The sequence below is a fragment of the Culicoides brevitarsis genome, chromosome 1, assembly GCF_036172545.1.
Source record: "Culicoides brevitarsis isolate CSIRO-B50_1 chromosome 1, AGI_CSIRO_Cbre_v1, whole genome shotgun sequence".
Classification (NCBI taxonomy): domain Eukaryota; kingdom Metazoa; phylum Arthropoda; class Insecta; order Diptera; family Ceratopogonidae; genus Culicoides; species Culicoides brevitarsis.
The window spans coordinates 22,804,772-22,829,467 of record NC_087085.1 but is presented as its reverse complement, the minus strand read 5'-3'; the positions used below and the strand labels follow the sequence as shown (position 1 = coordinate 22,829,467).

Genomic DNA, 24,696 nt, shown 5'->3' with positions numbered 1-24,696 from the left:
AATATAAAATCATAGTTTTAAGTTAGTTTGGTATTTTATGAATACTATACTTTTTGGTGACGAGATGGAAAATAAAATGATAAAAAAATGTAAACGAAAATTGTTTTTCATTATTGCAGAAAAAGTGATGATTTATTAAACAAATCAAAAGTTTATAAAAGACTTATTGAGCACAACATATTCTTTATTGCACAATAACTATTTCTTAACAATTGCATAATGTTTTACAATAAATTTATAATGTTTAACATAATTTTATTATTTTAGTTAACTCCCATGTAGTTGCTCGCATGAACAGATGATGATGTTGTCCCAGTAGTAGTATACTATTTATTTTGAATATCTAAAATTTAATACTAACACATTTCATAAAATTAAACATAGTATTTCGTATATTTTAAAAATAAACAAACCTTTTTAATCCTCAAGGTTTCGGAAAGCTTGTTGTAAATCTTCGTACAACTGGTCAAAGTCTGCTTTAATTTTTTGTTCGCCTTCTTTAACTGGGTCCTAATAAATAAATTTTAAAAGTATATATACATAGGTACAAACTGTTTGCAAGTATTTTTACCTTGAATTTCATTGAGGAAAGTTGATACAAAAGATTTCCCATTGAATCGCGAATGACATTCCATGTAATTTTATTTTCCGATTGGGCTGTAGACTCAACTGAATGTCTTGACATATCATAAAAAGCTATGATGTTCTTTAACATTCCGACTGTTTTATAGAATGGACAAAAACGGTCGTACGCAGAGTAAGAGTTTTGCTGTAGGAAATCGTCTTTCAACAATTTAGCTACTTCCAAAGTGATTTTATCTGTTTCAGCTAAAGAAGCTTTTCCAACTAATTGGACGATTTCTGACAAATCTTCCTCTTCTTGTAAAATTTCCTTGACTTTCGTACGTAATGGAACGAACTCTGGGAAGTTTTTGTCGTAAAAATCGTCTAATGCTCTCATATATTTACTGTAAGAAATGAGCCAGTTGATAGAGGGGAAATGTTTTCGCTGAGCCAATTTCTTGTCAAGACCCCAGAACACTTGGACGATACCCAAGGTCGCAGACGTGACGGGATCACTGAAATCACCTCCTGGTGGTGATACAGCACCAACAATGGATACTGAACCTTCTCTTTCTGGATTTCCCAAACATTTGACGCGCCCTGCACGCTCGTAAAATGAAGCTAAACGTGCACCTAAGTAAGCAGGATAACCCGAATCAGCAGGCATTTCAGCCAATCGACCAGAAATTTCACGCAAAGCTTCTGCCCATCTGGATGTGGAATCTGCCATCATTGATACGTTGTAACCCATGTCTCTGAAGTATTCGGATAATGTGATGCCAGTGTAAATAGAAGCTTCTCGAGCAGCTACAGGCATGTTTGATGTATTTGCAACTAGTGCAGTTCTCTTCATAATAGATTCTGTGACTCCATCAATTTCGACAGATAACTCTGGGAAATCTCTCAATACTTCTGACATTTCATTTCCTCTTTCTCCACATCCAACGTAAATAATTACATCGGAATTTGAATATTTAGACAGAGCCTGGGAGATTACGGTTTTGCCGCAACCAAATGCACCAGGGATAGCGGTCGTTCCTCCTTGGACGCAGGGGAACAATGAATCTAATACACGTTGGCCAGTCAAAAGAGGGTGATTTGCTGGAAGTTTTTCAGTTACAGGACGAGGTTGCCGTACAGGCCACACTTGAAGCATGCTGTATTTGGTTACTTCACCATCAAATTCAGTTTCCAAGACAATGTCATCGACAGTGTAATTTCCTGCCGGTGCCAAATATTTTACGGTACCTTTAACTTTCGGTGGCACCAACAATTTGTGCTTCACTAATGTATTTTCGTGGACAATACCGTATAAATCTCCTCCGGTTATATGTGCCCCAACTTTAACGTTTAGAGGAGCAAAGTCCCATGAAGCGGTTTTTGACAACGCTGGTATGTTCACACCTTTTGGAATGTAAATGGAGCTCGTGAGCTCATTGATGTCTTTCAGTGGTCTTTGAATACCGTCAAAAATGCTTCCCATAATTCCTGAAAGTTATTAATACAGGTTTATGCATCAAGTCTACCATCAACTGAAAGTCACGTGAAAATTGTGAACTATTATATTTTTCATGTACTGACCTGGACCCAATTCTACGGACAATGGTTTTCCCGTTCGAAGCACAGGATCCCCAACGGTAACACCAGAAGTTTCCTCATAAACTTGAATGGTTGCCATGTCTCCTTCCAAACGAATGATTTCTCCCACAAGTTCATAATAACCAACACGGACCAACTCGTACATAGCTGAGCCAGACATCCGTTCGGCAGTGACGACTATTATATAAAAAAAAAAGTTTAATATTATTAATTCTACATTTGCAAGGAACCTAGTAAGTAGGTACTAGGTAATCTTTATGCGATAAAAGAAAATGCAAAAACTATTTTTTAGGTCATACCTGGACCAGAAACGGCATAAACATATCCAAATTTGGATTCTTTTTCTTCCTCTGCAATTCTTTGAAGATTTGCCATTTTCTAGGATGTATCAGTTTTCTTTGAAAAGACATAAAAAAAAGAAAAACATTAGGTGTTTTAGTACGTCACATGATCGAATCACGGGATTAGTTTTTCAGAAAGTTTTGATAAAAGTCAATTTTTATTTCAGTAGAAAAAAAATTACCACACCTTTCGTAAGACTTCAAATGATAAACGCTTTTGGATGATCGAAAATTGAGTTACTTTTTTAAGAAAAATGTTTTTAAAAACAGAACAAAAATAATCGATACTCGAATCTTCAGTTCTGATAAAGTAATAACGTAGGGTTACTTTTTTATTCTTCGTTGACGAAAAATGATGTCTACAGTTGTCAAATTGTGACGATTTGCAATCCCAGCGAGTTTTTTTTTTTAAATCGAAAACAGTTTGAAAACAGTTTAATTGAAAACGATTTAGCCTTTCATTCTTCTTCTTTTTTTTATTTATTTAATAAAATAATGATTTTTTTTTGTTATTTACTTTACAAAAAGAAAAAAAAATAAAACATTAAATACATATTGTTACATATTATTTTAGATAAATTGTAAGGGATCCAAAAGCATTTAAAATTGAAATTGCTCCTGTATAACATCTTGATTAAAACTAAATCCTTCGTCTTCATTCAATACGCCAGCTTCAGCTCCATCCGTCTGAAATTAGAAAGAGTTGAATCCAAAGATGTTGAAGAAGACTTTTATAAACTTACAGAAGCAGAAAAGAATTTTTCGATAATTTCATATGCTAATTTGTATATTTCTGCGTTTTCATGATTTTCAAGCTCTTCAATTTTGCTAACTCCATCGCATTCTTCTATGAGGTTAGCTATACGTTCAGCTTCTGAACCAGCCATTTTTAACATATTATTTATTCCGTCAAGAATTACCTACAAAATGTGTATTCTTATCGATAAATATTTAAATAGCATATCAAAGACTTTACTCACATTGATAACTTGTGTATCTTTACAGTTCAGCAGATCACAAAACGGTGGAATAGCACCATGATTGATCAAAGTCATAATTTGCATATGGTTCCCGCTAATTGTAAGATTGCTAATAGCCCATGCTGCCTCTTTTTGCGTTTGAAATTCTCCTTTGGACAAGTTTTCAATTATTTTAGGTAGTAATCCAGCATCTATTACCGCTTGAACTTGTGCTTGATTACCAGCAGTGATGTTTGATAAAAACCAAACAGCTTCTTTTCTGAGTTTTTCCTTAGAGTGACTTAAAAGCGACGAGAAATGTGAAAGTGCATCACAATTCAAAACAACCTGTGTCTGAGCATCTGTCCCCGTCACAATATTACCAACTGCTCGTAAAGCAGCGGTCTGTACCTTTACTTCCACATGTGAAAGAAGCGGTATCAATTTCGGTACTACTCCACTCTCGATTACTAACTGTATTTGCTCATTTCCTCCGTCTGTTAAGTAACTCAAAGCCCACACGGTATCTACGAGGATGTTAACGTCGGTGTGGTGAATCAAGACGTTCAATGCTGGAAGAATTTCGAGGATGGTATTCATTGGAGGTGGCGGTTCCTTTGCTCGACATAAATTAACAATGACCCAAGTAACGTTTCTTAAAAACGATATGGGAATATCGGGCTTGATGAATGATAATAGAGGTTGAACCACTCCTAAATTTATAACATAATCACGCAAAGCTGGTCCATCCCCAATTATGTTTCCTAAAGCCCAAACGGCTTGTTCGCTCACTGTTGTGGCTGGTGACGTCAAGAGTCTTAGAAATAGGGGAACGGCGCCTGCAGTAACAACCTGAAGATTTTTTGAAGCGAATTTAAGTAAAACTAAGTAAGGAGTTTAGGTAAAGAACATATGTAGAACCCATACCTGGTTCGTTTGGGCTTGTGTTCCCGATGCGATATTTGTTAGAGCCCAAGCCGCTTCGAATTGCAACATCTGGTTATCATCCCGTTCTAAACAAGCTACCAAAATGGGCAATATACCACTTTCAATCAAATCATCTATTGGAGGATTTCGATCAGATGACAAAAGCCGTCTTGCAGCTTGGACAGCCTGAAGTTGCTCAGCTGGATCATTCACATTTCCGGCAGACGCGACCTTATTAAATAGAATTAATTTCTAGGTATTGTTCTAAAGTGTTTTGTAAAAAAGCTCACTAGTTTCTTTAAATTATAAGATGATAAGTCATCTTCGTCAGTTGAATCTACAACAGGAACATTACGTCTTTTAAGAATCGATTCTTCCCTTTTATTTTTCCGCAGCTCCACTGTTACTTCATTTCGCCTTCTCCGCATCTCCTGTTAAATACATAATAAAAAAAAAATTTGCATCTACATGCTTCAAAAAATAGGTATTTAAGAAATATATTTTTTTGGGTTTAGTTTCAAAAATCACTTGCGTTACTTGTAAAAACTAAACTATTTGTTAATTTGTACACAATGAAACAATTTCTAACAGGAACCTTCATAATTCGGGTCCTTTTGCACGCTGAGCAATTTATGTACAAAGTTTGTGTAGACACATTTTGGATGTCGAAAAAATTGACGTAGTTGTGTTCAAGCACTACAAAATGAGTTGTTTTTCACTGTTGTTTTTTACCTCTTGGTCTTTGCCTTTATTTTTGAATGTTTGTATCCTGTTCTTCGTTATGTCACTCATTTTTGCGAAAAGTTTTTTTCACAGAATCGCCACCTTTCTTAGACTAACAATATTTATGTCCCACTCTTCATTTCACTCTTCATTTTTCTGCCCTACTTTCATTTCTTGTCACTACTCATTCGAAATTCGATGAGTCGAAAGGCGTTATTAAAATTAATTTTTAAATATTTATAGGTATGTATTTATATGTCTGACAAATTTTAAAATAATTTGCCAAAAATATAACAAAAGAACCTTTTGTGAAGACTGGTAAAAGCCTTCGTCTGCTTCTGGTGCAAAAAATATTTGTACATACCTACTCTTTTCTTTAATTTTTTTTTCAATATTTTACAAAATTTCAATATCTTACAAAATAACTATTAAAATATTATGTATTATCAGTCATTTTGTTTGGCCTTCGTATAGTTTATTGAATTTTTATTAAGTTTATTCGTTTATTCGTTCAACAGATCAACAAAGTATTTATCTTTTTTTAACAGTTTGTGCCACTTCTTTCAAATTAGATGTCAGATTGTAGAAGGTTTTTGACGTTTTAAATATTGACGTTTATTAAATAGATTTAAAAACAAAAAAGGAAAAACATTAGTTTCATAAAAAATTGTGGTTTCTTTGCAAATCATGGGTAAGGTTAATATTTGCTAATCAAGGGCATTTATTTTACTGTGTTAGTTGATTAATGATTTTGAGGCTAAATATTTTGAAATTGTGTCTAAACTATTAGGTACTTTATTTTATTGAAAATTCTGACTAACTTAAAATTAAAATTCTTAAACCTGCGCCAATACTTGTAAGACAAATTTAAAAGATGAGTTTGATAAATACAGATTACCTTATTATTGAATACTTATTAGATTACTTTCGAGACGTTATGATAAAATTGTATCTTCTGAGGCTTAGCCTTGATATAGTTTAATAATTTTGTCTTCAAAACCTCCCTAGTACAAATGTATGATATATGTAATATTTAATATAATATTTAAGAACTTTATCTTAAGTTAAGACGTAGGTGTTATCTCTTTGGTAGTTACCTTATGACATGTTTGAATTATTGCATTAAAATTCATAACAATATTTAACTAATTATTACCGTTTTTAAGTAGATACTCTCTCAAGTAACACTTCATATGAAGGCAAAATTGCTGGATTGTACGACTTAGGGCAGACTCTTGGGTCTGGTCATTTTGCAGTAGTAAAAGTAGCAAGGCATGTATTTACTGGGGAAAAAGTTGCAGTAAAAGTTATAGACAAAACAAAACTTGATGATGTTTCCAAAGAACATTTATTTCAAGAAGTGAGGTACGTATTAAAAATTACAAAAATTCATAGTATTAAAATTTATGTTAATGTTAAAAACCTTACTAGATGTATGAAGATGGTTCAGCACCCCAACGTTATTAAGTTGTATGAAGTAATAGATACACAAACAAAGTTATATTTGGTGTTAGAACTAGCCGATGGTGGAGATCTATATGATTATATAATGAGGCATGAATCTGGATTGTCTGAAAATACTGCAAGATTATATTTCCGACAAATAGTTCGAGCCATTTCATATTGTCACAAATTACATGTTGTTCATAGGTAAGACAATTTATTGTTTTCAACAGACTGAACTCTATAAGACTATGCTGTATTAAAAAAAAACAATTTTACAGAGATTTAAAACCTGAAAATGTTGTATTTTTCGAGCAAGAAAAAATTGTTAAGATTACCGATTTCGGCTTTAGTAATAAATTTGACCCTGGTCAGAAGCTTCGCACTTCTTGTGGAAGTTTAGCTTACTCTGCCCCAGAAATACTATTAGGCGATTTTTATGACGCTCCTGCAGTAGGTAATGCTTACTTTTTTTAATCATTTATGAGAATAATTTGCTCATTTTTATGTCGTTTAATATTTTTAGATGTATGGTCATTAGGTGTCATACTTTACATGCTAGTCTGTGGAAAGCCCCCTTTTCACGAAGCCAGTGATTCCGAAACTTTAACCATGATTATGGACTGTAAATACACTCTGCCTCATTATTTATCACCTTCTTGTCAAAGGTTAATTTAATTACTTTTGTGTGAATTTTTAAAATACGTTTATTTCTATAAATATTATAGCTTGATTAAAAAGGTGTTGATCAGAGAGCCCGAAAAACGAATATCATTGGAAGAATTATCTAAGAGTGCGTGGATGCAAGAAGATGCGCTTTTCGAAGAAGATCTGGTCCCCTTAGTGTGTAGACAAAATGTTAAAATTGAAGAACAAAATGATATTATTCATCAAATGGTATTGGGCAAAATTGCAACAAAAGAATCAATATTGAAGTAATTAGATCTTACGTACAGTTAAACACTTGTTCAGACGTAAAATAATTTTAAACTTTTTTCATACAGTGCATTGGAAAAAAATGAATACAACTATATAACGGCTACATATTATCTTTTTGCTGAGCAAAAAATGAGGAAAGAAAAACAGAAAAAACATGATAAGAAACCGGTAGCATTGAAACATAATGTTAAAAAACACAGGTCAGGTCATTAAAAATAATTTCAAAAAATCAAAAGCAAAAACAAAATGTATATTTGCAGGCAACAGTTTTATGAGCATGGTGCGTTGTTAGAGCCACCAAGTCAATTAGAACTAGATACTGGTGGTTCGAATTTCAAGGTAAATAATTAACAAACAAAAAATACTTTAATTATCAGCTCTGATAAGCATAACTCTCCTAAATTTAGATCAATCGAAACAGAAAGTGTAGCATTGTCCAAGAAGAAGAGTCAACCGAATTATCATCTGAGCGCCTAAGTGAAAGCACATCCCAACGTAGAGGATCGCGATCTGAAGGGAGATTGTGTTCTCTTCTGAAGCCACCTTACGGAATAACCAAACTAGAAAACTATAATTTATCTAAAGAAAGTGACAAACAATGTTCTGACACTTCAGAAGATGAAACGACCAAAAATAGTAAATCTAACTTAACCAGTTGCAGTTCCTTAAAATATGAATGTAGGCGAGACTCAAGTGATTCTAGTGACTCACAGGATATGCATAAAACAAAAACATCTGAGGTTTTCTCAAAGACTTTTAAGCACAGTCATATAAATAGCAGTTCAAACAAATACAGAAACTATGATAAGAAAGTTTCCACAGATAATTCACAAAAATTAAGTGAATTGCAAGTTAGAAAAGATTTGGATAAGAATTTCGAGTCAAATAAAAGTAGTAAAAATATTAATTCCAAAATTATATCCAAAAATAAAGATAATAAAATCGACATAGTACAAGTTTAATAGAATTTAAACAAAAATAAATAACATTACAAAATTCTTAAATTAATTTTGTTGGATCTCATTACTGTAGTTTAAAATGTTGCACAAAATAAAATATTAAGCTTATAATGTTTGTTTTACTGTTAGATATTTATTAAATATTTTTTTGAACATTTAAATTTATGAAAGGTAATACATTTATGTTATAGTAGTATGTGCTTAATGTGATCTAATAATGGAATCATATGCAGTGAATATTATTTGTGCTACCTCAACAGATCTGCTTTTTAAACTTAATGTAGCGTCCATCGTACCTGGGGAAAGCTTTAACTCTAAGAGGACCCAAATATTGTTGGATAGCTTCAGTGACTGATAAAGCATATCTTGCCCATCAACGTTCCTCTTTGCTATTGTAAATATATTATTTGAAGCCAGTTTTGTAGCTAAAGAATCAGATTGACCGACAATATTTTTTAAGGTAAACTGGACTTCGTTTGCTGACGGAATTTCTTTCCATGTCTGAAGGAATATTCGTTTGTCCAGTTGTCCATCTTCGGTAAAAAGAGCATTTGCATGAACTAAGCATGCAAAGTAAAATATATCAATGTTATTTTTGATGGCCACTTGCAAGTTATTAAGCGGTTCCATCCTTTGAACTTGACCAGTTGTTGCTAAATGAAGTGATACATCGATTGACTGACCGGGCTGTAATACAGGTGGAGCATTTAGGGGTGCAGCAGGTGTTAAGCCAAAACTATTTTTGTTTAACTGAACGGCAAAACCTGTCATAACCTGAATCATTATGGAATACAATTAGTAAGTTTTTTTTGTGTACATATTTATTTATATATATACCTGCATTGCTTTATTTGAAAAAGTCATATCCATGTAAAGTTGACCACCTCGACGCACAAAAGTACCACAAATTTCCAATCCCTTTCCTTTATCAGCTGGAAGCCATACTGTTTTAGGCAAAGCAAAGGTACTAGATGCTACTACTTCTAAGCCAAAAATGTCTCCAAGAATATTATTGCTTTCAACGTTCGGTCCAGTTAACTAGAAAAAAAGGACATATGTAATTTCTTTAAATGTGATTTGGCATAAAATGCAGACTTACAAGAGTATCTAATTGGATTCCAGAGTAACCTCCTCCAAGAAGGTCTACTTTAGGTTGGGTGTTTGTGACAACAGGTGAGTTGATGTCCATTGACAAAAGGTCTCCGACTAAAGATTCTTGGTTCGGAATTACAGTAGCTGCGCTCGTAGGTGCTTCCGTCTTATTTGGCAGTGATTTTCGCAATCCCATTCCACGACCCTCAACAAAAGCTGATGGTGGCTTATGATAAACGCTTGCCAGCGAGCTAATATGACATATTAATTCGTCTAATAGAGTGGGTTCCAGTAAATCAGTTTCTTCTGAAATAAGAGGTTTATCCGCAAGGACTACTTCCTTTGCGGCAGCTGGATCAGTTGACAAAAGTCGCCAATAAATAAATCCTCGGTCACGTAAATCAGGATTGTCAGAATCCTAAAAATTTGTTTTTTTTTTAAATATTTACAAACAATTTCAAAATGTATAACTCAATTTTGTACCTGAGTGGCTAAAGACAAAACATGTTGTACAAGTTCTTGTGTGTCAACTGGTCGTTTTAAGAATAGTTTTACAACTGCTGTCAACAATTGTAATTGAACTTGTGAGTTTTCATCATGGAATCCCTCCAAGAAACTATCTAGAAGTTCATCTGCATTATCAATTCTCTCAGCATATTCGCCAATGATCCAAACCATAGATGCACGAGCCTCCGGTTCATCTAAAGTATCCAAATTTTCACATAAAGTACTAATTATTCCTTCGTATTTGTTTGGATATTTTCTAAAGATATCCTTGATAACGACAATAGCTTCTTGTACAACATAATTTACTTTTGTTTGTATAAGATCCAGTAAAGTTGATACGCATCTTTCTGCTGAAGGTTCGACCTTAATAGCACATCTACCAATAGCTCTTACGGCTTTTCGGACGAAGTCCACATCGACTTCGGTTGCGTATTCCTTTAATTCACTCAAAACTTGCGCAATATTGTTTTGACTTGCAAGTCGAATCATTATATCGAGTTTTTCTAATTTTACGTAAATTGGATCGTTATATTTGACGAAGAACACTTTCATCTCGTGTTTCAAAATGTCAGGCTTTTTTTGTACAATCAAATTGATATTTCTTAAAGCAACATATTGAATTTCTGGTTCAGATGAAAGTAATGTTACCAAAGGGGGAGCTAGTTTTTTTGACAAAGTGGAACAGAACTCGGTATCATTAGATAAAAATTCAAGTAATTTCATCAAAACCTGCATGAATAATTATTATTTATCAGTAAACGCAAAAAAAAGAAACAAATATTTTTTAATGGCTTACCTTAACTGCACTCAAAACAACAGCAGCATTAGCATGAGCAAGCCGTGGTGTAATACGTTCACAGATAGACTGTGCTTCTCTTTCATTTGGAGTGTAGTTACTAAGTGCATCCAAAATGAAAACTTGTCCCCATTCAGTGCATTCGTTCAAAGCTATAAAATGTAAATATTGATTATTTCATGCTTACAAGAACATTGTTGAAAATCAAACAACATACATACCAGTTAAAAGCTGAAATTATGAAAATAAAATTTAAAAAAACTTTAACATTTAAAGAAACAATTGATTTACAATATTTTACCTTGTTAATAATAGCCGAATTGATCTCAATAAGAGGATATCCAGTTGAGCTGGCTTCGTTGATCTCAGAGAGAGCGGCAACAGCATTCGCAACTACCATAGGGTTCGAGTCGGATAAAAGTTCTTTCAGCTGGTCCAAAAAACCTTGGTCTTCCACCTAAATAAAAACAGGTTATTTTATAAAAATAGTAACATACATTCATACTACCATTGAGCTGGAGATGTCATAAAGTTTTGCTACGCAAACTGCCGCTGTCTTACGAACGTAAGGATCTTCGTCTTTTAAACACTTTCTGAGTGGTTCACATAAATACTCTGTTATTTTGTCCACACGAATGCAACCCATAGTCCTGACTGCCAGAGCTCTTATCAAGGGATTCGAGTCTTCACAATCCTAAAGTAAAAAAAAAAATTTTTTTGCTATGCACAGTAAATATTCCTCATTAACTACCTTGACAAATGTATTAACTGCCATAATTGCCAAATCAGGCTGAGCTTTTGCATAATTCATCAAATATAAGTAAACCAGCTTTTTTAATTCTAAATTATCAGTTTGCATGCAGTTCACAACATCCGGAAAGAGGGCCGAAACATCTTTTCCAACAGTCATGCTGGCAATAACCTAGAAAAACAGATTAAGTGGATTGAAAAGTAATTAAATGTATAAATTAATTACCTTTTTAACGGCTTCCTTCTTTTTCTCCTTTTTGTCATTGTTAAGTTCAGATTTGAGCTCGAAAATCTCGCCCTTCTTAGTAGTGGTGAAATATTTTGAATCTGTCATATTAGTTTTCTCCAAACGTATTCTTGTAAAAAGGATATTAAGAAAGTATTATCATAATTATTTCAATCAATTCATGAACCTACTGAATAGGATATATTGGTATCATAATATAGAAAATCAAAGAGAGAAACAATTAATGGGATATTACAAGAAGGGATGTTTGCAAAAACTAATTCAAGTCTCAACCTCATCAAAAACTATTTATTACATGCATATGAGGAATAATGAAAGAAAGGCTTTTAGTTTGACTTACTCTTAATAATTAATACCAAGTTATTGTTTTTATTTTATGGGATTTTTTTTATTGAGAATAACACTGTATGAATTATGCCTATTTGATACAAAGTCGAGAAAATGCCAAAAATATAGAAATCCATATAGTAAATCGGAGGTGTTCAACTTTTAAATGACACCGTCATTATAATCCGTTAGAAAATTTTTCGACTGTTAAATTTATTTGAAAAATTAACTTAGAATATGTAGTTGAGAAGAAGTAACGTAAAACACATGGGCCTTTTCACTGTTGACAAAAATTTAGAAAAATTAAGCTCAATAGCCAATTAAAAACGCTCGACAATTTTGAACAAACAAACAAATTTAAAAGAAAAACAAAACAAAAAGAAATATGTATTTTGAGCTAAGTAATACCTATTTATTTGCATCATTATAGAGCGTATTTACAGAAGAAAGATCTTAAATTTAGTGCATTATCCGTAATTCAATATTGAGCCATTCTAAATATTATAAATAAATCTTAATATATGAATTCATAGTTTTAACTCTGCCCTAAAGAAAATCGATTCTTAAACACATACATTATGTACAATTACATATTAAATAATCGAAATATTAAGTAATATAAAAGAAGTAATAAACAGGTAATTGTTTGAAAATTACGATAAGGAAACGTCTAATTTCAAGTATTTCAAAGCCGTTTAAACTAAAACATAAATAATAAATACCTAATTATTTTCTTTAATTGATACATAATGTATGGCTAATTTGCTTTGCGTTCCATTTATAATAATCTATTTGTACCTCCACTTTCTTTTATTTGTTTCTGAATTTCCGTTTGTTTATCCTGAATACTACTTCTTATATCGCTAATTGATTTAATTAAATAAATTGGTACCATATCATCTTTTCGTTGATACAGCATTTCTCCTTCAAACTTTAAATAGTTGTGTCGTCTACCTCGGATTAGAATCCCCACCACTTTGTCATTTATTTTAGTATAAATCTGCATAAAAATCCAAAGAAAAAAAACTTTGTACTAAATAATATTTAATAATTTGCAAAGAATTAAAGAAAAATTATTGTAGTATTTACAAACATGTGTTTTCGAATGTCAACTCCAATGTGTCTTATTTTAAAAACATAAGACCTCAACCTTGTAGCAAAATGTTTAAAAATAGTTTTGTACTTTACCGTTTGTTTGTATTTATTACTTACCTGAAACAATTCACCGAAAAACATCATTTTTAAACCTTCTTTATTGTAGGGTTTTCCTTCTGAAGATATTAACTCACACAGTTCTAATATATCTTTAAACACCTGAATGTTAGCCTTGAAGCCCCTTAACTCAGTAAGGCTGCCAGTTTTGGGTTTACCGTACTCACTAGCACTCAATTCAAGTCTGGGCGATCTGCGACCTGCATTATTACATTGTGAAGAGAATGGATTTAGGGTTTGTTGATTTTGATGAATATCAACCACTTGATTAAAATGCTGTACTTTCGATGACATTGCAGATGTCTAAAATTGTAATCGAACGTAATTGAAATCGTGTATGAACTTAAAAAAAATCAATGACAGCGAAGAAGAAATGAAATATTTTTTTTTAATAACGAACTTTTTTATTTAAGATTTATACTTTAATGTATTGGACTCATCTTAACCAACAAAATAAAATTCAATAAATATAGAATGTTTTTTTTTAAATTTTCAACTTACATGACTTTCAGACATTGTTACTTGTCGAAATTTTATTATTACTTATTTATAACTATTTTCTACGTGCTTTGCTATCGAATCATAGATGAACGGTTTTACATGATTTTTCAAATTGTAACTTATCGTATTTGTGTATTTATGGAGAACAATTAAAAATATCAAATAACTTTTTGTACGAGTGCGAGAAATTTTTAATAATCACATAAACGTTTTTCAATAAAAAAAAAACACCTAATTAATTTCTCCAGAATTAATAAAAAAACATTTATTAACGAATTTTTCAACACAACATGTTTCGGACGATTCGGACGGAAAGACTTTCGATACTCGCACCTGAAGATGGACGTGAAAAGAATCGTCCGAAACATGTTGTGTTGAAAAATTCGTTAATAAATGTTTTTTTATTAATTCTGGAGAAATTAATTAGGTGTTTTTTTTTTATTGAAAAACGTTTGTGAGAATTAAAAATATACCTAAATTTTTTTAATTAAGTATATTTTTATTTAATACCTGTATTTAGTACATAATTTTATTCTAAAACAAATATTAAAAACCTTAGTTGTTCTAGAATGTCCCAATATGTTTCTAAAAGTTCTAATTGTAGTCAGAATAGTTTTTCATGATTTTGGACTTAAAACCATTATCTTACGCTCATCAGCCATATACATTGGACTAAATCACTGAGATAAGCTATTATTTGAAAGTACGTTCAAAAAATTTATAGTATTATACAAATGACAAAAAAAAAATTGAAAATACCTAATATTTAATTGTTCCTGATTATTCTTTCTTTTTTTAATATTTATGCTTAAAACACTTTTGCTTATTATAATGGCATTTTTTACTGCAATCAATAATTTATTCAGTTTTTACTTACAAACACATAGATGGATAACATAGAAAAGAAATCGTTCCTGCTCAATAAATAGTTTTAGAATTTTCTATAATCTTAATGAGATAAAAATCACAAATAACAAGAAAAAATGTTCTCAGCAAGCAATGCTAGGTTTTTTTTTTTGTAATACGAGCTTTTAAGTTAAATAAATAGGAAGACAATGACAAAAGACAACAATTTGACAATATGTCAAACAAAAGAAAAACACGATTTATTTTCGATTAAAAAAAAGTTTTGTCTTTTCTTTTTTGTGAAATTTCAAATTGACTTTTTATTCAGCATTTTTAAATAGATCTCACCTGTTGAATAGTTCAACTTGCATGCGCTTTTGATCCACTCTTATATTGGTCTTTGGCGTAAGAGACCTTAATAAAGTGATACATACTTTAGTTATTTAGTGACGAAAAATAAATTAAATTCATTGAACAATACATACATATTAACACCTATAATCCATTTTATAATCTGTCATTTATAGGGTTTATAAATTGAAGAGATCCGATTTATAAAACCCTCACTACATGAGTTGAACTCAAGAAACATAAAAAAAACAAATCACTTGTTGTTATGCATATACTAAAATTATGTTTTTTTTATGACAGAAAGCTTTTTGCAAATTTTTATGCTACAATACAAAATATTATAACAATTCATTCAGTTTCATTATATAAATTTGAACAAGTAAATACTTCTTTGAATGATTTGTGCAACAGGTGACAATCTTAATTCGTGTAACTGCAGGCAAAAATAAACAAAGTATAATTTTTCATTAATTTATTTTTACGAATCATAAGGGCAATGAAAAATGTATGGAGCAATGGAAAACAATAACCGATTCGTGCTACAGGTAAAACATTAATTAAAGTCGAGAAATTTATTTGAATTAACTGTTCAATGATTGTGTACTAACAATTGCTTCATATTTAGATACATGTTGGTCTACTTTCACTACATTATGAAGCTCTTAGTGTGGAGGCTTCTAAACAAACAACTGCTGAAGAAATTATAAACTGTATTACAGAACGTCTTGGTTTGATTGTAAGTATTATTTTGTTTTAAATCAATCACAGTAAATTTATTTTATTTTTCGTAGAGTGGACAATATGAGCTCGCCGAAGTGATTGAAGAATCAAAGGAGAGAAGATTAGCGGCGTATGAAAATCCTGTTTTAGTAATGTTGTTGTGGCCATTACAACATGACAAAACAAATTTTAGGTAACAACTGATCCACCATAATGGGACTCAAAAATTTTGACCCTGATAAATTAAAATTTTATGTGTTATAGATTCTACCTTAGGGAAATTCAATCGGATGTCCCGTGGTTACATATGTATCCATATCGATACGGAATGGACAACTCTATTTTGAGAAATTTTATTCCATTAGTATTAAATTCAAATAATCGAGAATATCCAGATTTGTGTCAACTTCCAGGTATTTTTATTATACAAATTACTTACATCATTTTTTGACAACTTACTGTGTTTCTTTAGATTTAAGTGAAAACATACTACTGGAAAACCTTAAAAGACGTTTTGAAGCCGGCCACATATACACTTATGTTGGGAACATTTTGATTGCATTAAATCCATTTAAGTTCCATCCCATTTATAATCCGAAATACGTGAGACTGTATCAAAACCATCGAATCGGCCCTACCTTGCCTCCACATATTTTTGCGATTGCAGACAACGCTTATTATTCTATGCTCGAAGAAAAACGTAATCAGGTAATAATATGTTTAGATTAATCCATTCACCAATCCATTCACCTTTTGTTTGACTATTTTTAGTGTATTGTGATTAGCGGTGAAAGTGGATCAGGAAAAACAGAAAGCACGAATTTTTTATTGCATCATCTTACTGCACTTTCGCAAAAGGGTTGTCAACGTTGTGGATTAGAGCAAATAATTCTCAGTGCTGGACCAGTATTAGAGGCTTTTGGAAACGCAAAAACAGCACACAACAACAATTCAAGTCGGTTTGGCAAGTTTATTCAGGTTTGACTTGCTTTTGCTTTTTATCAATGGTTTATTTTATTTTCACTTTTTTTTTATTTAAAGGTAAAATACAAAGAAAATGGTGTAGTTCAAGGAGCAGTTGTTCAAAAATATCTGTTAGAAAAAAGTAGAATAATATCACAAGGTACATTTGAACGAAATTATCATGTATTTTACTATTTGTTGTTTGGAGCAAATGAGAAGGAAAGAGAAACGTACTTCATTCTGCCAACTGACTCGTATAACTATTTAAATTGTAAAAATATTAAAATAGAGAGCATGGACGAGAGATATGAGTTTTCCAGACTTAAACAAAGTATGGAAATGGTTGGCTTTTCGGAAACAAAACAGTGTCGAGTGTTCAGTGTTTTATCGGCAGTCTTGCATATCGGAAATGTAGAATTTGTTCCAAAACGAGGAGCATATCATCATGATGAAAGTGTTCAAATACGTAATTTTAATGTTATATCAATTATTTCACATTTGTTAAATTTGAGAAAAGAAACACTGCTTACTGCTTTAACATCAAAAAAGGTTAGGGCAAGTGAGGAAACTGTTGTAGTGAATTACAAACTAGCAGAAGCAATTGCAGCACGAGATGCCTTAGCAAAATGCCTTTATAGTGCACTCTTTGATTGGATAGTTTTACAGGTAAAATACAATGACAGTAATATACACAATAGGATCTTGAGATCCGCGGTGGAGCCATCCATATCTACAATAACGTATGACTCTATCTAAACTGTTTTTTTTTAACATTTCTAGATCAATTTTGCTCTCCTCACCAAAGATTACACTAGACATACTGGAAAGTCTATTGGTGTCCTAGATATCTTTGGATTTGAAGATTTCGGTTCACAAAACAGTTTTGAACAATTATGTATAAATTATGCGAACGAACATTTGCAGTACTATTTTAATTTGGTAAGCAAGCTTCACTTTAGTATTAATGTTTTTTATCTATTCTTTTTATTTTCAATTTTTATGTGCAGCATGTATTTAAATTTGAGCAAAATGAATACAAAAGAGAGGGTATTATTTGGACTGATATTGAGTTTTCCGATAACTCGGAATGCTTGCATTTGTTTGAATCTAAGCCAAGTGGGTTGCTTTGCATTTTAGATGATCTATGCAGGTAATTACTGAATATTGTACTTGTATATTTATTTTTTGAATACTTATTTCCATTATTATGATTTAGCCTTGCAGCGGTTACTAATGAAACATTAATTGAAAAATTTAATGCAACACACAAAGACAATCGGTTTTATGAAAAAACACAAAAGCAAGAAAGTGCTTTCATAATAAATCATTATGCAGGAAGTGTAAAATATAAGGTGATATATAATGTTTTTATTTATTATATTTTTTATTATATTTTTTTTATTTATTATTTATTTATATTTTTCTAGGTTACGGACATGAAAGAAAAAAATTTAGATTTGATGCGACAAGATATAGTGAGTGTCTTAAAAAGTTCCAGTTCTTCTTTTGTAAAAGAGCTTGTGGCAGTCAGTTCTGTGGCATTGTTTAGATGGGGTATTTTAAGAGCATTTTTCAGATCCTATTTTGTTTTCCTAAGTCTTAATAATCGCAACACAAAACCTAAAAACAAATATTTAATATTAAGGTAATATTGTTAATTTTTTTTATTTTCAAACAATATTATCTTTTATGATTAATTCGTATATATTTAGAAAATACAAATCATATCGTTTTCCTAATCGAAATAACCTATGCACTAAAAACCTGGAATCTGTGAAAATGGTTCAAGTTTACAGCCAACCAGCTTTTAAGATAAAAAAACAACTTACAGTTACAGCGCAATTTCAGTTGTCCTTATCGTCACTTATGGAAACACTTAATCAGGTTAAATTAATTTTTTATTTATATATGTAATGTATGTTTAAATGTGTTTTTCAGGCAAATCCCTATTTTATTCGCTGTATTAAGTCAAACTTGTACAAACTTCCAAATAAATTTGATGAATCAACAGTTGCACGTCAGGTCAGTATTTTATATAATTTTGAAAGAACACAATTACTTATTTTAACATGAAATTATTATTTATTACAGTTAAAGTATACTGGGATGCTAGAAACAGTCAGAATCCGAAGAGCTGGTTACAATGTACGCATTAGTTATTCAGAATTCACACTACTTTATAGAGTGCTTCTTCCAAAAGGAACTAAAAGCAATAAAAATGATATACAAGATTTTTTGAATCTAATTGATTTAAACAAGCAACATTATCAATTGGGAAATACAAAAATTTATATGAGAGAATCGCAAAAAATACAGCTTGATGTAAAACTACACACTAAAATAATTAATAGTATAAGAAAAATTCAAAAGTGGTTTAGGAAAATTTTAAAAGCCAGGAAATATGTTTTACTTCATCAAAGTGCTTTGAAGATTCAAAAATCTTGGAGAGTTTACGTTGCTCGGAAGAAACTTAAACTTTTAAAATCAGAATACAAAGCAGCAATTATTATTCAACGATGGTGGCATACAGTAAAGATTCGCAAATGGTTCAGAAAATTAAGAGAAGGATGTATTATTGTGCAAGCTCATATAAGAGGGTATAATGCAAGGCAACGAATCAAAGCGAAAAAGGTGAGAGTTGAAACATTTTTTTTTACAAATTTCCAATGTTCAATGATATTTTTGCAGTTATTACCGCTTCCAATGTATCCAGAAAAGTCAAATTTCCAAATAAGCAAAAAGCTTCTTAAAAAAGGTATTAATTTTTTATTGAAGATTTAATATTGTGCTTACTAATGAAAAAAAAAAACATTTGCAGGAACGAGTCATTCTCTAGTAGCTCCAAATAACGATACGTTTTCGCAATCGCAAATAAATAGTGAAGATAAAAAAGGCATTCCAATCAAACGTACATTCCTAGATACAAAAACCCAAACTCCATTAAACGTATCAAAAAATAATAAGAAAGTTTCAAAGTTTTCAACAACACGAGAATATACGGATTCAACAGACAGAATCATAAGTGATGCGAAAGAACTACGTGTCATGCAAGATTTCATAACTCAAAAAATATACAAAATGGAAACAAATACGACAAAAAGTTCGGAGGTTGATAAAGTATTCAAGCAAGCCCTTAAGGAATTCAATGAAAATTTAGTTGCACAATATAGTGTGGCAAACAAACAGGATTCTGGAGTGTTAAATATAAAGTATAGAGATCTTATTGCAAACTTTGAAAGAGTCATAGAAACTACAGCAGTATCGAAAACTGGTTTTCCACTTACCATGGGAGTAAACGCTTTTAGAGGCTTTATGAATGAGTTTATGGGCTCTAGAGACCAAATTAAATTGAAAACCAAACAAAAGAAAGACAAGAAAAAGAAGAATTCTAATTTTACAGTACATAACGGTAATGTACCTTTTCATATTTTTTCAATAATACTATCTCATTAAGTCTTATTTATTAATTAAGGTCATGTGTTCCAACTGACTATAATAAATATAGCGACCGCATGTGAAGTCTGTCAGCTTTTCTTATTATGGCCCATCGAACGAGGACATGTAAGATGATAAACTAATGCATTACTGCAAATTAAAATTGTTAAAATGTATTTCTGTTCACAGGTATGTTTAAATTGTAGACTAACTTGCCATAAAAAATGCCTAAACAAAACCTTAAAGTGCAATAAAATATCTCTTAGTTTTAACGGGAAACAAAAGCTATTTGGAGTACCACTGTCAGTTTTATGTTATTATAGCTCAGATAAGTGTGTACTGCCACAGCAAGTAGAAGAACTTTTCTGCAAAATTGAAATACATGGCCTATATTCAGAAGGACTCTACAGAAAAAGTGCAGTGAGTTCTAAAATCAAAGATTTAAAAGAAAAGCTGGAAAATGGGCTTAAGAATATAGATATTGATATTTATAATGTGCATGTGTTAGCAAACACGTTAAAACTTTTCTTAAGAGAAATGCCAGAACCATTATTGAGCTTTGATTTGTACGATGATTTCTTGAGAGCTGCCGATTTGGATGACAATAGTGATCGAATTCAAACTATTTTATCTCTAACTAAAAATTTGCAATCCTCGCATCAAATACTCTTTGAAAGGTTAATTTTTCATTTAGCTCTTGTTGCATATAAAGAACAGTACAACAGAATGTCAACAAGTTCATTGGCTATTGTCTTCGCTCCATGTATATTAAGGACAAATCGCTGCATTCCCGCACAAGAGAGTTTATGTGATATTGGACGACAAACCAAGTGTATAGAGGCCTTGATTATACAAAAAATGCAAAATATAAAGCATACTTTAAATAATATAGACACACTAGATATAGCAACCAATACAGCTTCAGAAAAACTTTTGTCGCTACGTTGCTCAAAGTCTGGAAAACAAGAGTCTGAACAAAAAATTACACCGAATACGTTTGAAAGTAATGCAGAAGAAATGCTTTTGGAAGGTCATATAGAAGAGTTGATGAAAGAAAAGACACAATTGACTTTGAATTTACCTAATTTGATGCGCACACCATCCGACGATGATCTTTTGTCAACTGATTTAGAATATGACAATGAGAGTTTAGATGAATTCAAAGAAGAGTATAAAAAACATCGAAAATTATATAAGACGTTAAGCAAAGAGTTGGCAGATGATAATATTTTACCATTCAAAAATGAAAACAACTTTAAAAATAAAAATTGCCAATTTGGGTACTGTATAGATAAGATAAACATGGAAGCATGAAATTACTACTACTGTGAATAAAACGATCATTAGTTGTTTACTAACAAATGACTTGCAATATATATTAACTGATGCCTTACTCTTCTCTTCGATTAGGAAGAAAAAAAAAAATAAACGATTAAAATAACGAAAAAGTGTTTTTTTTTAATTTATTTATTAACATAGTTAATGTTCGTATATTCTCTGCCAGCTAAAGCTGTTTTTTGTGATGCCTGCAATCGACGCAGCTTTGTCTGGATGTAATGTTGAACCGCCAAATATACAAATTTATACTGTGCTTCTGTTTGTACCATTCCGGATCTTTGAGATCTTACCATTTGAATAGTGCGCTGTATATCTATTTCACAATCCATACCTTCAGTGGATGATAACCGTTATTGTTAGTGTATAGTATTATTATTATTTAGTGTTCAAATGTTCATACCTTCCCTATCAATGTGATCTAAGATCATGTCAATCACAATGAATGTTCCAGTTCTTCCGATGCCTGCAGAACAATGGATGCAAAGTGGCTTGAATAATAAAATAACAGTTCAAAATAAAGTTCGTGCGTAAAGTAAAAAGGTTGGCGGTTTCTTACGGGATTTATTCCTAACTTTCTAATTTCATTTTGTCGTGCATTTACATCTTGCAGGAAATTTAGTACGCCACCTGGATTAACTGGTGTTCCATGATCAGGCCATACTTGAAAGTGGTAATGGTAAATTTTCTTTTCTCCCAAATTTCTCCAGTTTAAATTCAATTCTCTCAGCGTGTAATCGATCATTGTTAATTCAGAAGTATTTGTAACAATTGCATGACCATGAGTTACTTGCTCATTCAAGTCTGGCCAATATTTTTCACATTTCCGCTATAAATATTTAGTCAGTAAAAAATGTTTCATAAAAAAAAGTTATTAAAAAGATCGCACTTTTCCTCTTTCCACTTCTTTGGTAGTCATTACAATAACTCGAATATTCTCCTGCCAAATCATGTTCCAAAAATCTTGAATTGTTGAAGGTAGACAGCCTTGTGTAGCTATATACGTTTTAGTAAAACCGTCGGTACTTTTGTTTGAAAAAACAGTGTCCTATAAATATTCATGAGCTGTATTGCATGTTGAATTTTGCAGCAAATTTTAATACTATAAGATGACTAACCTGAACATTTGATTCAAAAGACTTTTTCTCACTCGAATTTGTAGTGGCCTCCTCACATGTATCAACATTGTATTCCATTAGGTGGCGAATATAGTTCGCATTTATATATTCGGCTCCTGGCACTATTTCATCAACATCCTTAAGTTTAACCCTCGTATGATCAACTATAACAAAAATCGCAATCAATTATTTTATTCATAAGTACTCAAGTACTTTTTTATGTTCTTACAAGGTAGAATATTTTTATATCTATTTTTGTTACGATTCTCAATTTTTTGTCCTGCATTCCTTGCAAAATTATGACGACATTCTTGCTGTTGTAAACTTTCAAATTCTTCCCAAAATCCACCCTATAAGTTTATGCTTAAGAAAATGGAACTAAACATAAAATTTTTCTTTAGACGTTACCTTTCCGTAGAAGTTGCTTATATTTTCCCTCTGTAACTGCTCTACGCGAGCATCAATATCAATAGCTGTTATTCTTGTAGCATTAAATGGTTGTCTAAGATGAACAATTGTGCCACATTTTTCTACCATGGGATTTGTTTTATAATAATCGATAAGTTCACTCAAACTTGTGAATTTTACTCCTCCTCCTATATCAAATTTATTATCCTAAATAGAACAAAAAAGGTTAAATGTACGAATTCATCACCTTAAAAGTGTTCAATCACCTGTAAACGTATCATTACATGAGTGACTTTTTCCTCTGTTCTAACAGTCAACACATAGTCTCCAGGCTTGCTTTGTGACTCTCTAACCAAAAATGATCCATTCTTTCCTCTTCTCATTAATAGTTTTTCGGCTTCAATGCCAGATATGCTACCATGAAACCACCTAAACGGTAATATGGAGATATTTGTACCATTTTGTAAAATATTAAAGAAAATACCTCTCGGAAGTTGGCTCAGCACATATTAGAGGCTGTTTCAGTTCAATAGTTTGACCATTTTTCTCTTTCAACTGGCCAATGTTATCCATATAAAACTGTACTAATTCTGAGAGAGTAGCAAACTTTTCACCTTAAAAAAAGGAGTCTGTCCGGTAATTCAAATTAATAATTTGAACAATATTTTCTTACCGCCATATAGATCAAAAAAATCCCCGTTGTTTTGAATTTTTATGTGTGTCACTTCGTCATTCCGTCGAACAGAGAGTGTAAATGCACCAGGATTAGAGGACGATAGTCTGGCTAAAAATGATCCATCAAATCCCTTTTCTAAAAGAAGTTTTTCTGCTTCGACGCCTGTAACAGATGGATGAAACCACCTGTTGGGAACACGAAAAGATTCAATAAGTAGTTTTATCTAGTAATTTTTGCTAATTTAGTCTTGGTCTGTTTTGGATAATTGCGACTCGCCATGAGACACCTAAAGTCTAGACTTTGAGAAGAAAGAAAGGTGATCAGTTAACCTTGTATCATCTCTGGATGCAAGTGCAAAATGAATTGTTTAGGTTATTTGGTTAGACGATAGAATATGCTCAAATGCCTTATCAGGGAGAAAATTGGATTGTAAAACATGAAAATACACCCTTTTCAACTTTGACTAAGAGTGATCAAACAAAGTGTTTCATCATACCTGCGAGACATTGAAGTGTGATTTTTAAAACATATATAGTTCGAAAATTTATGCAGCAGCTGTTGTTCGTATCATCTTTTTAGTCTTAAAGCTCTATGAATACAATGAAAAAATTTATAAATTGAGAATGTTTTTTGCTAAGATCTGTCAGAAGTACGGATTGAATTAGCAAGGATGAAAATTAGTTAAATTAGGCCAAAACAACTATCCAAAATGTTTTGAGGAATTCTCAAGAGGGACATCTCATATCGAGTATCGAAAATGAATTCTTATCATAATTTTCGTTAAGTTCAAAATTTAATATCATTAATACGTTTTTAAGAAAAATTAATCCCTCCTAATTTTTTATATTTACCTATTAAAGGAACTTTAGGAGGCCATGCAACACGATATTTATCTACTCCAAAAATGGTTAAGCGTCAACCTCATGACTCTAAACGTACAAAAAACACTGTGCATGCT

The 24,696-nt window shown here is 31.6% G+C and overlaps 7 protein-coding genes across 9 annotated transcripts; 2 read left to right on the top strand and 5 right to left on the bottom strand.

The window, feature by feature from the left end:
* Positions 1-163: 163 nt before the first annotated feature.
* On the bottom strand, positions 164-2,843 carry LOC134827204 (V-type proton ATPase catalytic subunit A). Of its 2 annotated transcripts, none has more exons than XM_063839819.1 (6): positions 2,692-2,843; positions 2,463-2,559; positions 2,146-2,340; positions 572-2,052; positions 414-510; positions 164-356 (listed from the first exon to the last, which is right to left on the bottom strand). In XM_063839819.1, exons 2-5 carry the CDS (start codon positions 2,536-2,538, stop codon positions 418-420), a joined length of 1,845 nt encoding a protein of 614 aa, XP_063695889.1. In that variant the 5' UTR covers positions 2,539-2,559; positions 2,692-2,843; the 3' UTR covers positions 164-356; positions 414-417. The 2 variants fall into 2 exon arrangements, with proteins under 2 accessions (XP_063695889.1, XP_063695958.1); XM_063839888.1 differs by having other exon boundaries at positions 164-343.
* A 121-nt stretch (positions 2,844-2,964) lies between these two features.
* LOC134827413 (importin subunit alpha-3) lies at positions 2,965-5,252 on the bottom strand. Its single transcript, XM_063840033.1, has 6 exons — positions 5,123-5,252; positions 4,681-4,821; positions 4,391-4,621; positions 3,485-4,315; positions 3,248-3,424; positions 2,965-3,191 (listed from the first exon to the last, which is right to left on the bottom strand). Exons 1-6 carry the CDS (start codon positions 5,180-5,182, stop codon positions 3,105-3,107), a joined length of 1,527 nt encoding a protein of 508 aa, XP_063696103.1. The 5' UTR covers positions 5,183-5,252; the 3' UTR covers positions 2,965-3,104.
* A 468-nt stretch (positions 5,253-5,720) lies between these two features.
* On the top strand, positions 5,721-8,553 carry LOC134827412 (SNF-related serine/threonine-protein kinase-like). Of its 2 annotated transcripts, none has more exons than XM_063840031.1 (9): positions 5,721-5,804; positions 6,283-6,478; positions 6,545-6,763; positions 6,838-7,013; positions 7,083-7,224; positions 7,285-7,491; positions 7,561-7,695; positions 7,756-7,834; positions 7,903-8,553. In XM_063840031.1, the coding sequence occupies exons 1-9, from the start codon at positions 5,801-5,803 to the stop codon at positions 8,455-8,457; spliced, it is 1,713 nt and encodes a 570-aa protein (XP_063696101.1). In that variant the 5' UTR covers positions 5,721-5,800; the 3' UTR covers positions 8,458-8,553. The 2 variants fall into 2 exon arrangements, with proteins under 2 accessions (XP_063696101.1, XP_063696102.1); XM_063840032.1 differs by having other exon boundaries at positions 5,787-5,903.
* Positions 8,523-12,282, bottom strand: LOC134827411 (AP-1 complex subunit beta-1). The gene is made up of 10 exons (XM_063840030.1): positions 12,187-12,282; positions 11,826-11,955; positions 11,601-11,771; positions 11,358-11,543; positions 11,141-11,306; positions 10,850-11,001; positions 10,030-10,782; positions 9,554-9,964; positions 9,292-9,492; positions 8,523-9,228 (listed from the first exon to the last, which is right to left on the bottom strand). Exons 2-10 carry the CDS (start codon positions 11,931-11,933, stop codon positions 8,656-8,658), a joined length of 2,721 nt encoding a protein of 906 aa, XP_063696100.1. The 5' UTR covers positions 11,934-11,955; positions 12,187-12,282; the 3' UTR covers positions 8,523-8,655.
* Positions 12,283-12,574: 292 nt separating this feature from the next.
* On the bottom strand, positions 12,575-14,974 carry LOC134827739 (actin-binding Rho-activating protein-like). The gene is made up of 3 exons (XM_063840526.1): positions 14,764-14,974; positions 13,386-13,688; positions 12,575-13,173 (listed from the first exon to the last, which is right to left on the bottom strand). The coding sequence occupies exons 1-3, from the start codon at positions 14,782-14,784 to the stop codon at positions 12,952-12,954; spliced, it is 546 nt and encodes a 181-aa protein (XP_063696596.1). The 5' UTR covers positions 14,785-14,974; the 3' UTR covers positions 12,575-12,951.
* Positions 14,975-15,259: 285 nt separating this feature from the next.
* On the top strand, positions 15,260-21,625 carry LOC134827737 (unconventional myosin-IXa-like). Its single transcript, XM_063840523.1, has 18 exons — positions 15,260-15,628; positions 15,709-15,819; positions 15,875-15,996; positions 16,068-16,216; positions 16,276-16,511; positions 16,575-16,781; positions 16,845-17,432; positions 17,547-17,705; positions 17,774-17,916; positions 17,983-18,118; positions 18,194-18,411; positions 18,479-18,650; positions 18,705-18,788; positions 18,858-19,397; positions 19,455-19,521; positions 19,585-20,175; positions 20,239-20,327; positions 20,391-21,625. The coding sequence occupies exons 1-18, from the start codon at positions 15,587-15,589 to the stop codon at positions 21,513-21,515; spliced, it is 4,779 nt and encodes a 1,592-aa protein (XP_063696593.1). The 5' UTR covers positions 15,260-15,586; the 3' UTR covers positions 21,516-21,625.
* A 4-nt stretch (positions 21,626-21,629) lies between these two features.
* On the bottom strand, positions 21,630-24,385 carry LOC134827738 (tyrosine-protein phosphatase corkscrew). Its single transcript, XM_063840524.1, has 11 exons — positions 24,235-24,385; positions 23,736-23,923; positions 23,547-23,676; positions 23,329-23,491; positions 23,063-23,269; positions 22,884-23,004; positions 22,655-22,818; positions 22,426-22,584; positions 22,096-22,365; positions 21,940-22,027; positions 21,630-21,870 (listed from the first exon to the last, which is right to left on the bottom strand). Exons 1-11 carry the CDS (start codon positions 24,243-24,245, stop codon positions 21,665-21,667), a joined length of 1,707 nt encoding a protein of 568 aa, XP_063696594.1. The 5' UTR covers positions 24,246-24,385; the 3' UTR covers positions 21,630-21,664.
* Positions 24,386-24,696: the final 311 nt, after the last annotated feature.